This window comes from Silene latifolia, chromosome 8 (genome assembly GCF_048544455.1).
Source record: "Silene latifolia isolate original U9 population chromosome 8, ASM4854445v1, whole genome shotgun sequence".
Lineage (NCBI taxonomy): Eukaryota > Viridiplantae > Streptophyta > Magnoliopsida > Caryophyllales > Caryophyllaceae > Silene > Silene latifolia.
In genome coordinates, this window is record NC_133533.1 from 17,558,872 (window position 1) to 17,574,131 (window position 15,260).

The 15,260-nt window shown below is 33.1% G+C and overlaps 1 protein-coding gene across 1 annotated transcript in view; it reads left to right on the forward strand.

Moving 5' to 3' along the window:
• Positions 1-259: 259 nt before the first annotated feature.
• The window catches only part of LOC141596511 (uncharacterized), a 42,186-nt gene continuing 27,185 nt past the window's right edge, over positions 260-15,260 (forward strand). Inside the window, exons 1-6 of the mRNA XM_074416700.1 lie at positions 260-444; positions 2,537-2,615; positions 6,675-6,726; positions 7,162-7,182; positions 7,530-7,583; positions 8,618-8,668. Of these exons, the coding sequence (XP_074272801.1) occupies positions 342-444; positions 2,537-2,615; positions 6,675-6,726; positions 7,162-7,182; positions 7,530-7,583; positions 8,618-8,668 (360 nt within the window). The 5' untranslated portion in view covers positions 260-341. The remainder of the gene's footprint in view (positions 445-2,536; positions 2,616-6,674; positions 6,727-7,161; positions 7,183-7,529; positions 7,584-8,617; positions 8,669-15,260) is intronic.

A 15,260-nucleotide genomic window follows, 5' to 3' on the forward strand; every position in this document is an offset into this window, starting at 1 on the left:
TAAACATTTAGCAACAGAACTTAATTTTATTCTTAGAAACTGGTTGGGCTCAAGCCCACACAGCCTTCTACCTAGATCCGCCCCTGTCTCTGAGAGTCTTTTTCTTTGTGCTTTGTTTCCCTCGTATTCTTGTGTTACTTTGCGTAATTTGGAAGTTTTTTACTTTTAATTACCGCTTTCATCCGTGAGGATGTTATGGGTCAATTTTAATTGACCTAGTTTCCTTTCCTTATAAAAAAAAAAAAAAAAAAAAAAAAAGGAAAGCCTCTCTCCATGTAAGCTCAATCCAAAAGAAGAAATAAAAAAAGTAAAATATAGGCCATATAGCTAGCTTAGTAGTGATGGTATATCTTGTTCAAACTATTGTCACCAAGTTCATCTTCCTTATCCTCATTTTCTCTCTTACCACTTCTGTGCTCTCTCTTCCTTTCGTCGTCTTCCATGGTAATTTACTCTTTAATCTTTTTATTATTACAACACGGTTTTATTGGTATTAGAGTAAATGGGTATATAACATAGGATAAGACTGTTATATGTTGTACAATTCTTGCCCTTCTACTTGTTTAGTTCATATCTCAACAATGTCGTTAGACGATTAATGTTGGGAATCTAGAGAACATTCCATCATATTACACAATATATATAGCGGCTTATAATACGCGTAGAATGTGTTGTTTAATCGGTAAATTGGATATATCGAAGATGTCTTAGTCTAATATTTTAGACGAAAGTATTATCGATATTAAAATATTGTGGATATTAGGTCCCGGACTGATCCCTTCTCTCTTTGTACTGTATGGCCTTTTCTAGAGCACAAATTCTCATGTAGCCTAAAATAATCTCCTTATTTTAACTAGAATGAATGTCCCAAGGATAATAATATTAATTAAGAATGTGTATGGCCAAAGTTTTAAGTTTTTACCTTTGCTACATCATTTTCTTAAGTTACAATTATTTTAAGCTAGAATTTACTCTAATGGTTTAGCCAACTTATTATTATCTTAATTGGACCTACTTAATATACTTCTCTATTTATTTAATCAATTTTCAAATTTCAAAAAAAAAATTAAAACTTTATTAATAGGATCACTATTTTTCTACTGGTTAAATTATACTTGTGGGTCCATTTTAGTTTCATGGAATTACTAGCTTAAAAATTTTTGGGCAAAGCTAGTCTACATGGCCAACTCCAATGGTTGAGCTACTAGCTTGCAATTTCATCAAGTCCCTAAGCCAAACCATTGGTGATGCTCTAAGTACAAGTTAGGTCAAATAAGAATTTTTTAAGAAAGCAAAAACTACTTATTTTAAGTTAAATAGTCAAATTTAAGAGCTAGAAATAGAAGCACTAATTTGGTGCTTCTAGCTTTTGCTTCAACTTTTGATATTTTTAATGCATAATAAATTTCAAATTTGTATATTCTAAACATATCAGAAAAATAAAACAAATATATATTCGTTCATATTTTTTTTCCTCTACAAATTGAGACCAAAATTGATATACTTTCGATCATAAATTTTTCATTTTTCATTCATTTACAGAAAAATGTCTTTATGAAAGTAGTTTTTATAAAATAGTAGGCCAATTAAACACCTCCGATATTATCAAGAAGTAGTTTATTAAAAGGTCATTTTGAAAAGCAGAAACGGTTTTTTAAAAGTGAGGCCAAACATGCTCTAAAATTTATCTACTGTAGTTGTATGTATTAAAACATCGTTTTTTAATCATAAAACCATAAAATATTGTAAAAGAATTTATTTCTTTGGTTCAACATAACAACATTATCTACAAATAGTTGTGAAAGGATATTTTTTAAGCTTAAGATGGGTGTCAAGTTTGTCAATGCGAGGTGAATAAGACAAATAAAGACATAATGCATAGGAAAAACAAAATATTTGTCTCATCCGTACAAATGTTGTATTACTTGACCTATTTTATTCTTAAGATTGATATATCGGTCTTAAGAAAGACCTAGTGTATTGAAAAAGAATTTGTGTTCTTATATCTCAACTAGATCAGTTTACCAAGTATTTAGAAGGCATATAACACATACAAAAGACATCAAAATAGACGACATTCATGTGTGTAAGATCGAATAAAATAAACTGTAAATTATTGAGATATGATATTTCTTCACATCTATGTTTTATGGTTAATAATACTCTTGAAAATGTGTGTATAAATCTGACATAGTTTTATGTAGATTTGACTGTCTTTTCCAAAGTACTCCATATCTACTTACTTTTTTGGTCCTAGAAAATAGTTTACAATTACTTTATACACGATTATTAAAGTAGGAAGAAAGGAGCGAGTTTACAATTATCAAAAAAATCAAAAGCTACTTAAAATGAGGAAGAAATGTAATGGTTCTCGCCCATATGATTAGGTGTATTTACTAAAAAAAAGTGTAAGCTATTGACTGAGACACTCAAAAAAGAAAAATATAAACTATTAACCGACACGTAGAGAAAAGTCTAATTTGTGTGATGAATTAGTTATTGATATACACTATGTCAATTTCACAATAATTATTAGGTATTGGTGACACATGCAATAGTGTGGAAGAATTCATTCAAATTCTAGAAAAGGATTCAGGCAATCATGGACAATGCATGTAAGGTTTTATACATTTAAGTTGTTATTATGTTAACTCATCTCATATGAATGTAAGTTATATAACACATTAACACCTCAAGTCTTCCTTAGAGCAACTCCAATAAATAACTAAAATTCGATGTAGTTTGATTTGTTATATCGGATTTTCAAGTTACGGCTACACATAAATTTCCAATTTCAATGGTAAGTTACTTGTAAATAATTTTGCAAATATTGTACAAAAGTCTCTAGATAAAAACCATTGGAGATATTATGTTATAGCTAATTTGAGTCGGCTAGATAGTTTGTTACAAGTTGGTAGTTAATTACAAGTCGGTTACAAGTTGTTACGTCTAGCGGAAAGTTTGTTACTTTGCCTATAAATACTATCTTGTAATCAGTGATTCATTCATTCAATACATAATTTCATTTCCAATCTTCTCTCATCTCTTTCTCTCTGATCTAAATTCAATTACTCGAGCTTCCATTAAAGCTCCTGTGATTACTCTGGTTAGTACTCGAATTATTTTGAATTCCTGTACTGTAACATATTACAGATTAGAAATTCTTGCCCATTATTTTATTCCATTACTAGTTGAAAAGCTCGTGCGATGCACAGGGCTCCCATTAGGATCATCTGTAAAAATGTATTCTATAGTTGATAAAAAAAAAGTTCAATTATGTTTAAATCATTGATAAATAAAAGTTCGTGATTGGTGTAGTTGATCATCAATGAACTATTAGTGCTTTTTTCATAGAAGTTTTGTCATTTAGTAGTTATCATTTCAGTTATAAAACATCAAGTAACATTGTAAGATTATGTAGTTAGTTTTTTCATTATTGTTATAGGCATCACTGATTTTTAATTAAATACAAAACGTTATCTCCATAAACATAGTGCAACTTATTACCAAATGAACCGCCCTTAATAATTGAGACAGACCTTTATGAGTTTTACAAATTATTTTAACCTATAACAACTACGTAAAACTAAATGGTGTTACGTAAAGCAACATGTATGATAATTATCTATATTTAGTGTGTTTAGAGAAAATGTTAAATCTCTTATAGCATAAGTTTACCTTGACTATCTACAATTAAGAGTGTTTTGGTCTATATACTTTATCGTAAAACCAAATCCATACTGAATGCCAATAAAATTAGTAGTCTCTAAACAACAGTACAAAAATATATGTGATTCTATTACATAGAGTACATGAGGCTTCCATTAGGATCATCTTTTGCAATATGCATGTTGAATGTTCTAAGAATTTGTTGAACAATAGATTGCAAACGTTGGTTTAATTTACATTGTCATGGTTTGGTAGTAGAATTCTATTAAGTTGATAAAAAAAAAGGCCTAAGTATGTTGAAAATCGGAACAAACAAAACTATTGGGTTGATTTAGTTGATTATTGATGGATCATCGGTCCATTTAACATACATAAAAGCTACTTTTTTTTGGTTTACGTTAATTATATTATGTAGTTACCTATTTTTATTGTTGTACGCACCACCGATTTTAGTCAATTTAAAACGTCATTCCCAAAAATATGGTTTAATTCCTTAAAATGAATACGTGATAACTGAGACTGACTTTTATAAGATTCACAAATCAGATTAACTTACAACATATACCAATATATTCCATTTTGTAAGCATACGACAGTGTAAATGTTGAATGGTGGTACGCAAAACAACAGATATCTCAATTATATATGTAAACTGTTTGCAGGGTTTTTATTAGATCTCTAAACAATAAATTTGTTTTTGACTATCTACCATTAAGACTGATTGTTCCATATAAACTTCATGCGAAATATATAATACGACATCTAATTTTGTAGATGTGGGATATATTTTTGAGTGAATTAATGATCAACTTTTCAAAGTTTAACCTCCAAAAAGCAAATGAAGAGTTTTGTGTGGATTGGACAGAGTAGGATATTAGGATACTACTGTTAAACTTGATTGGTTTTAGATTAATTTCATTAAAATTATCACTCATTTTTGTTTATTTGAAATTTTGTCTATCAACAAAATTAAGTATCATTATCTTACATTATTATTCTACTCTTTATTTATAATAACAAAATGAACAAATTTTCAAAAAAGAGTTTCAATTTTAAGAAAATGGCTTCAAATTACAAATTATATATGTACAATCGTTGCACTTCATAACAATATATATGCAATTAGTTGCCTTTATTTTAACCTAATTTATTACACTAAGCAATACCTTATATTGAACTAAACTCATATGCAATACCTTAGTTAACCATTAACATAAAAAAAAGTTTTTTTTTTCAAAACTCGGGTTACCAAAGTGGGAAGTAGTCGAAACCTCGGGACACCAAAGTGGAATTACGCAAACCTCAGGGCACTAAAGTGAAATTAACCCAAACCTTGGGGCACCAAAATGGAAATTTTCCAAAAAAAAAAAATTATGAAAAGCTATTGCAAAAATTATTGCACTTTTAAATATACAATTAATGCATGACATAGTAATAACCAGCCATACGCAAACCGCGGTAAATAATTAAGTGAATAAAAACACGTAGATGAATTGGAATTTATAAAGTAAAAATTGATGTAACCGAATAATTTTGTATATTTGGCAGTTCAATACATTTTTAACGTCTATTATGGATTTGATATGAATTTGAAACCAGTTTGAAGAAAAAATTCGGTGATATAATAGCAGATTATATATAGTCCGCTCAATTTTTCTATATATTTATCGTACACTGATTCATTCATAAAATCATAGTTAGCTGGTTCTTGGATTATTAGTCCCATATAAAATTGTATTTCTTGACTTTGTTCATTTCTATTTAAATTTTTGGCTTGACAAAATTGATATGAGACGTATTTAATATTTTTAAATGATAGCTCAATTTTTTTTAATCTTATGTGAATATTATTGGTAATCTAATCATATTCAGAATTAAAACTATTTCATGCCACCGTTGAAGTTGTTTATTTCTAATATTGTCATTATAAAAAATTTTCTCCTCCAACCGCCATTGTAAAAGCCAAAAGCCAAGTAAATGTCATTCCTTACTTCTTTTTCCTATTATGACATGTGACTTTTTTCTAGAGTATTTTTTTTTAAAATAAAAATCAGCTTTTTCTTATGTTTTTGGAAGATAATTAGGGGCTTGGTTATAATTAACAACTCGAATATTTTGTAAATCTTGTAAATATTCAGAAATGTAATAAAATAAAATTATCCTCATTACTACACGAATTTCACTAATTAGTTAAAGTCGAACAACTTAGAATTTGGAGAGTATTTTATATTTGTAAAAAATTAGGATCTCTTTTGTTTTTTTTTCTCATAATGAGTAATTGTATGTTTATAAAATATGCAATTTTAACACTTTTATACGTTTACTAGTATAGATCCCGCGCATTCGCGCGGTATTTTAGATAGACACATTAAAAAAATAAAAATAAAAATGGTATTTAACTCAATTTGAAATTTAATTGTAAATTTATTATAATTAATATTTTGTATTAATCGGTGGAAAAGAAAAGTTCATTATAATCCAGATGTAGATAACAGATATGTTATAATAAAAGCCTCATTATAGCCAAATTAATTTAGGTGGGAAAATTCTGAGAACTCTTATTCTTTTAGTATAAGGGAGATTATATGACCTTTTTTGCGTTATAAATATTTCTAAAATAAATATTCTTTATAAAGTTATTTTCCTATTATTATTTTAGTAAAGAATAATAGATAAATTATTAGATCCACTTCTTTTAGTATTATTTTTCTCATAAATAATTGATCTACTTCTAGTAGGATTATTTTCTCATAAATTATTAGATCTACTTCGATTAAGATAATTTTCTTGTAAATTATTAACAGGAAAAAGCTAGATCTACACTTATTAGGATAATGATAATAATTTTATAAAAAATTATTTTATATATAGGAATTCTAAAAAAGTTGGACTCTCTAATATCGCTTGAAAAATTTCTTTATATATATGTATTGATTTATATACTCTAATAATTAAAGAGTTATGCCCTAAAATAATTATTAAATAATCAGATAAATTATGTGCAGAATACTGGGAGATGACGCAGAGGATTCCGCGTTTGTTCCCATAATGGACCAGGTATGATTAAGTTCCAAATATCTCAGACATAACGCTTAATCCTTGAAAATTGCCTAAATTAATGATGTGTTAGAACGCAAAGATAATGGTATATAACTATATAATTGATTAATCGCGAAAAAAGAAATATATTATCTAATTCGATTTTGGTCACCTTTTTGTCACCAAGTAAAGATAATTTCTAAAAAAAAATTATTTGATAAAGCTTTTTTGATAACTTTCACATGAAAATAGTTTTGAGTGGAAAAATTGAGTTCACAAATTTTCTACTAATGCTTATTTTTCTTGTAAATTTGAAGAAAAAAAGCAATTCAGTTTATTAGTTTAAAATTAGACCAATTAATTCCAATACTAAATTAATCAAAAATTAAATTTTTGGATTAAGCAATACTACCCAACAAACTAACAAAGTTTTTTTTTTTTCAATTTCTACAGGTAACATTGGCATGTCAAAAGGTTAAGCCTCATTTTTTCCATGAAGTTCTCTCAATTCTTCTTTTAAATGAGCAACTGAATCGATAAACAATATTAATCAAGGTCTCTTAAGAACCGTCCTATAATAAATATGTATGAGACATGTCATTGACTACATTAGAAACTAATAACACAAAAGAAAACAAAAATAAAAACAAAAACAAATTGATAACTACCCTCATCATGTGAGAGTTTTTACATACATATTGAGATACTCTCGCATAGAAGAATTGATGTTAATCTATAATGCAGAGGGTTTATAATTTGACTCACAATACTTTTAATATGAGTTTATCTTATAGGACACTCATTCTTTCTTTTATTGTCAGGTCAAAGAGCTGGATGAGCTCAAGAACGGATACAACTTAATTGGGATATCTCAGGTTGTTATTTTTGGAAAGTATTAACATTGGATTACCTTTCTCCCAGTTTTACTTAGCATTTTTACCCTTAAGTAAAATGTAGGCAAATGAATAAAACGGAGGAAATATAATTATAAATACATGAATAAATGGGATTGCAATGAATTCTTAATATCGGAATACTTAATTGAAACTTGGTGACAAATGTGTCCATTTTCAATATTGATATTTTAAATTTTATGATAAGTTCCGTTATAGGGTATGGGCCGCACCCGCATGGAGGAGAGAGGGTCCGGCTTACAAGTCCAAGGAGGTTCCATCCCAAAACCAATTGGCGATGGGAGAAGTAGTCCCTTGGATTATAAACTAGATCACTCTTCTCTATTTCTCCGATGTGGGAGACCTACATGTGATTCTTCACACGCCCCCTCACATGTAAGGTCTCCTTTTCGATCGATCGACAGGAACGCCGCAATTTTTTGAACCTGTATCGTTGGGCGGGAACGTCGTCGCTTTTCGGACCCGCTAAATAGTGGCCCAATTTTTCGTCAGACGGGAACGTCGTCGTTTTTGGGTCCCGTCTTCGCCTCACAACCTTTTAAACTAAATGAGCCAGAGTGGAATTCTAATCAGATATAAGTTGACATATAACTATAAGAGCAACTCGAATGATTTACTATATTGACTTGCTTGCATTTTATTATATTATCAAGCAAGTTGCTTGTACTTACCACATGTCCAAAGAAAAAATAACTTATTTGTAAGCTAGTATACCTCTACCAAACAACTAACTTGATCCAGGTCCGAATCTCTTTTATATGCTCTAGATCAACCGAGTAATATTTATTGATTAAATCCAATTTGGAATTGGATATGAAAAATGAGGACCGTACAAATATTGTTCTGATCTTATTCGTTCTGAGGTTTGGATCATGAATTTTAGTTGATCCAATTTAAATCTGGGTCGTTATATACTTATATTTATATTTATATACATATGTCTCTAATGAATGTATCAATTTTCGAATTCTTATTTATTTATTTTCTACATATAGGGAAGTCTGATTAGCCGAGGAATGATTGAATTTTGTGATGAAGCACCACCGGTAAGTAATGATACTAAAATTTAGAAGCATAAAAGCTTAAGATCTCATTAGATGCAATGTTGTTGGATACTACCAATTTGAGGCGTGTTTATAATTGTTATACTCCCTCCTATTCTCCATATTGTTCCCTTTTGCTAAGGACACAAGAATTAAGAAAAAGAATAAAATAGGAGTAAAAGGGTTGTGTAGGGTTTGGTGATAGGAGAGAGAGATGAATAATTAGGAGTTAAATAAGAAATTGTGGGGCCAAAACATTAAGAAAAGTAATAAAATATGAGTAAAAGAGTTGGGTGTGGTTTGGTGATAGGAGAGAGAAATGAATAAAATAAGAGTAAAAGTTTCCAAAATAAGAAAGGGGAAGAAAACCTGAATAATTTGTTTAAGGAAATAGGGAAGAAAATAGTGAATAAGAGGGAGTATTAAAAAAAGAATTGTTTTAACAGATGTCAGCTAACTTAGTTGGTAAAATCATGAGAGATGATGTTATGATAACTGAAGGGTGAATTGTGTTTTTATCATTAGCAAAGGCAACATATTTATACAAGATGATTATGCCTAATACATTAAATCTACTTATCTGAATACAATGAATGGAATACCAAAGACCTTCTCGTAAATTGGCCAAAGACTACTCTGTAATCCATATAATCCTAACACCACCCCTGAAGCTGGAGCATGAAGATCGAGAATGCCCAACTTGCGGAGTAGGTAAGAAAATAGGGGCACACCCAATGCCTTCGTAAAGAGATCATCTAGTTGCTTTGCTGATAGAACATGGACCGTAGAAATTAACCCCTCCGTTATCGCATCACGAACGAAATGACAATCAATTTCAATGTGTTTAGTTCGCTCATGATGATGAAACACCGGATTCTGGTCAAGATGTATGGCGGATTGACTATCACAAAAGAGCCTCATAGGCAAAGGAAAAGTAACATCCAAACAAGCCAAGAGACCCTTCAACCACTTTAATTCATAGACAACCGCGACCATGGACCGATGTTCAGCTTCAACGGAAGAAAGAGACACGGTAGTCTGCTTTTTAGTTTTCCACGAAATAGGCGAACCTCCGAGGAAGACAAACCAACCAGTAGTCGATCGACGAGTCAGAGGGTAACCCGCATAGTCAAAATCGCACCAACCCGAATTAGCAAAATCATTATCGGAACACATTTGAATACCTTGACCCAAACTACCCTTTAAATAGCGAACCACGCGCAAGGCAACATTAAGGTGCTCTTGTCGTGGATGATGAAGAAAACAGGAAAGAGTGTATACCGCATAAGATACATTGGAATGTGTAACGACAAGGTAAACAAGTCGACCAACAAGACGACGATATGATTCAATATCCTCCAAAATTGGAACATTTGCTAAACCGAGCTGATGGTTTGTTCAAGAGGTGTGACAGCCGGCTTAGCACCGAGTAAACCAGTCTCAGAAAGAATATCAAGAGCACACTTCATTTGGCCAAGAAAGATCCTTTCGACACTACGAGCGACTTCTAGGCCAAGGAATTATTTAAGAGGGCCCAAATCCTTCATATGAAAACAGTTTCCCAAGTATGACTTGAAAGCGGAAATGGCGGAAGAATCATTACCAGCAATGACAAGGTCCTCAAAATAAATAAGAACAAATAGACGCAACCTGTCTTGCAAAAAAGATAATAAGGAATAGTTGGAATAGGACTGACGGAAACCGTATTTGTAATACTCCGTATTTATAAGTCTTGGGGTACTCTATCGAGTAGGCCTTACTCTGTCGAGTAAGGGTAAGTTGCGTTTTAGAAAAGTTTCTGACCTGTAGGGTACTCTATCAAGTAGCCTTAGGTACTCGATAGAGTAAGGGGGTACTCTATCAAGTAGCCTTAGGTACTCGATAGAGTAAGGGGGTACTCTATCAAGTAGCCTTAGGTACTCGATAGAGTAAGGAGGTACTCGATCGAGTAGCCTTGGGTACTCGATCGAGTAGCCGGTTTTACGGGGAGTTTTCTCGGGTTTTGTTAATTATGCGATTAAGGTATATAAGCTTTGTCGTCATTATTCTAAATCACTTTTGCAAAACCTAAATTACTGTTTAAGAGAGAAAGCAAGCAAGTTCATCTTCTTAATCGCATAATTAGCAATCCCCGGAGTTTGGAAGGTCAGTTCTTAGCGTTGATTATACCGTTGAGTTCCTTACGTCGAGGGTAAGATCTATGTACCCTTTTTATTGTCTTTCCTTTGACTTGGTTAAACCCTAATTTAGAGATTTGGGGGTTTTATGTGTAGTATGTGATTTGGTAGCCTTTATGTGTTGTATGATAGGAGGAGGGTTCATAGAGGAGGCTTTTTGATTCAAAGAGAGAGACCGTCGATTGTGTGCTTACAGGTAGGATTTCCTACTCAGTATTAGTCCCATAATGGGATATTGGTTGATGTATTGTATTTGGTTGTTTGATATAATAATTGTATTGTGATTGTGGTTGTGATCGTTGTTGATGGTTCGCGAGGCGTGGCCTCGGCTGAGTGGGGTCACTTGCGGGAGTGGCTTCACGCCCTAGTTTTTTCTCGTGGAACCCGCCACACGAAGGGATGTGCACATTAATGGACAGGGTTATCGCTCACTATGTGGAGCGAGGATTTGGTGGGTACGGCTGCGGTCCCCCATGGCGGTGGTCCAGTGGGATCAGTGATCGAGACGATTGGATTTGGCGTGATTGCGTGTGTGTGGCGATTAAGTTTCGTCATTTTGCCTTATTGTTATTATATATTGAATTGTGTGATTAGTACTGACCCGGTGTTGTTTTGTAAACCTGCGGTGATCCATTCGGGATGGTGAGCAGATATTGAGCAGGTATGAGATGAGCATCTTTGGGATAGCTGGGATTGCCACGACATGATGATAGGAGTCTTCCCCTGTAGCTTATTAGTTATTTACATTTCAGTTAGAACAGTCAGTTTGAGAACATGTATTGCACTTTTGGTTTGGTTTTGAGAATTGTAACTCTTCGCTAAGTATTTATAATAAACGTTGTTTCTTCATTGTTATTTGATTATCATTGCCTCGGGAAACCGAGATGGTAATGTCTTCATACCTGAGTGGTCCTGATAAGGCACTTGGAGTATGGGGGTGTTACAAATGGTATCAGAGCAACGATCCTGAAACCTGTAACCAATGAACCTAATGAACATAGGGAGTCAATTAAAATGAACCCGGGGTAAAAGTTGTAGGAGCTAATGCAAAGGCTTGGGAGACGTCCTAAAGTCGCGGGGTCGCCCTACAACTTTGAACCGGTCACATGGGGGGAGTGTTTGTCGAGTCGTATGTGTGTTTGGTTAACTTGTGTAAGAGTGTGATGAAATGTGTTAATTGTTGGATGTTTGGAGTAGAAAATCGAGTTTGTGAATGAAAGGTTGGTGAAGTATATAGAACTGTTGTTGATTGAAAGCATGTTGCATGATAGTTGGTTTACAATGTTGCTTGGAATGATTAGAAAAGTGCATGAGAATGATGAGTAATGTGGTGGAAAAAGGGAGTAGTTCATATGTGATATGATTATACATAATTTTGTTTGTGTAATTTTATATAATGATTTCATATACATGCCTACTATTGTTCATATGTACATGTTGTATGAAGAATGTGGTTGAAATGGATGAATTGATTGGAAAAGATGGAGTGGCAATAGCATGAGAATACGAATTTTGTGATTATGAATATGTTTAGGTGACGAAGAGTATTTGTAATATTGATGTATTAGTAACATGGAATAGGATTTGTAATGTATGAGTATGATTTGTCTTACGAAAGGCTATAGAATAAAAGCATGTGGGTAGTGCATGATGAATGTTTTTCCTTCGTTTTCGAAAATAATAATATGTGATTGGGGCTACTGGTTTCATGAGTATTGGGTTGTTTTCGTTTAACTTGGTTGTTGTTTAAGTTGTTTGGAAGTAAAAATCAAATAGTTATGTCGTCTGATTACAGCAAAGTTGTCTTTAAACTGTTATAACTTGAGATGCGTAAATGATTTTAATGTGATTCCAATTGGAGGTGATAGTTTGCTCTTTTACGATTCTAACGATAGGTCACACGCCCAAAACGACCAAGAAATGAGTGAGTTATGACTGTTTTACGAAAACTGGACAGTGCTGAGAAATGCGTAGGTACTCGATCGAGTAGCCTTGGTACTCGATCGAGTAGGTGGGTACTCGATCGAGTACGTCAGTTACTCGATCGAGTGTCCCTGGTAATTTGTTTTACGTGCTTCTGATCTTCACCTACTCGATCGAGTAAGTCCCTTACTCGATCGAGTGGCCTGATTTCGATCTAGTGACCCTGTTTTGGGTCATATGCTTACCCTTTGACTTCGTTGCATATTATGTTTAATTCAAAGGTGTTATTTTGCTTCTTTATGCATCGTTTTACATGTATGTTGGTCTTGATACGTAAGTTACCCAATCTTATGGTGTAGTGAGTGGCACCTGTAGTGAGTAGGAGTTCGGTTGGAGGACATGAGTTATATGTGTTGTGATAGATAGTGGAAAAAGAAAAGGAAGATTGGTATGGTTTATAGAGACATAGAGCATGTTTTGTGAGATGAGATGAGTGATATGTTTGTATGTTGAGTAATGTAAAAAGTAAGTGAATATGGACAAGGGATGATGTGAGTCTAAGGAACGTGAGAATGAAAGGATTGAGAGTAAGGATGTGGATAGTTGCAACTTGAGATGTGTAAAGAATTATGGAGGGAGATGGTTAGGAGTCGAGTGAGTCAAGAATATAAGTAGTGAAGGTTCGTTTTAAAAGGGGTTGAGAATAGTGGTATATAGTGAACTTTATGGAGACATGTTGCGAGGTGGATTTGTAGATAGTGAGTGAGTTTGGAAGATTTGGTTTATTAAGAGGTGAAACTACGTGTGATTTCTTTGAGCATTTAACGGTATGAAATAAATTTTGATTTCTAGAGATGTACGAAGGAGATGCAATTGTTTGAACAGTGAACGTTGATTTTATGGATAGATTAGTGGCAAGTGTGAGTGATAGCATAATAAGAGAAGATCCATGGTAAGAAAGAATGAGATGATATCGATACAAATAATGGGATGTGAGTCTTGGAGCAATGAGAAAGCAACCGGAACACTAAAGAGTTAAGAAGAAGTAATAAGGAGTTTTATGGTTAATTGATTTTGTCGAGAGTAAAAGAAAAGAATGAGGGGAGTAAAACTAGGAAAACTGTTGACCGGAGTTATGTGATATAAAAGTAAGGAATCGTCAAGATGTATGATACTATCATGGGGATTTGAGTTAACGGTTACATAGGAGTCTCGGGACAACATGATTATTCATGGGTTTTGAGGAATTAAGGGGATAAGAAGTTGGTAGAATATCTGCACGATATGAGATTTTTGGTGGAGAGTTAGATGATGATACAATTAAGAATAGTATTGGGAATTATGTTGAGGTAATTTTGGTTGATGGATTTGATGCTAGTTATTGGGGATGATAACCAAAGATAGGGAAGAAACGGTGATGTTTAGAGATGAGTGTAAGAAGTTGATGTACGAACGGTAGTTGTGTGGAGGAGTTGTCTCTAGTGGTTAAGGTTAATGATAAATAGGAAAGATGGCAATTCTAAAGAGGCTGATTTTGTAGAGATTGAATTGATAGGTATGGTTGTGAGGAAGTATAAGACATAGTCTTAGGAGGCGGTTTCTCCTAGTGAGTGTTAGCTGTATAGTTAAGTGTGGTAGAAGGTGAGGGTTATGCGAATGGAAGAATGTGATGAGGGGCATGCGAGTTAAACTCGGGCGACAGGTAACCTTTGTTGAGTGGTTACTTACGTGATCATGATTGACTGGTTGGATGTGATTATGGGTCTATGTCATATATAAATGTTTGTGTGAGGTTCTGACCTCAAAAAAAAAAAAAAAATGGTATGGTGTGATAATTATAAAGTTGTTATCTGAATTTTCTGTATGTAATACATGTTGGATACGAGAACGTAATGGAATGATGTTTAAAAAGGTAATAATTTGACTGTTTTGGCATGACTAGTTATGCTTGTCTGTATTCATGGTACATGTCAATCTGTGATATGGTAAGGGGATGATATTCACGAGGTAATTATCTGTTTAATTCATAAAATATGTGTTATGATTTAGTAAAGCGGATTTGAGTAAGTTTTTCTTGTCTGAGAAATTATTCCGAGTCAGTATTTATGGGAGTTGTATGCAGTTGTGATGACTATCGATGTGGTTGTTGTGCCTCGGGTGGCGATCCGGGCACGGTACATAGTGCTGTGATGTGGGTATTTTCGCACTGCGGTGTGGTTGTTGGTGACGGTGTTGTGATGCCGTCACCGGTTGTGGTGGAGTAGGCGGGATGATTATGATACGAGTTTTCGAAAGTGCATACCAGTTATACATAGATTGTTGTTTTGTTTGCTGTTGTTCTTTGTGAGTTTCGGTTGAACATGTAGACTGTTGTTTTGTTTGTTGATGTTTCTTACCAGTTTCAACTTGGGTGTGAGGGTAGAGTATGATATGGGAGAAAGTTGTGTATGTTTTGTTGTTGTGATGGTATAGTGATTTTTCGTTGTTAGGGCACG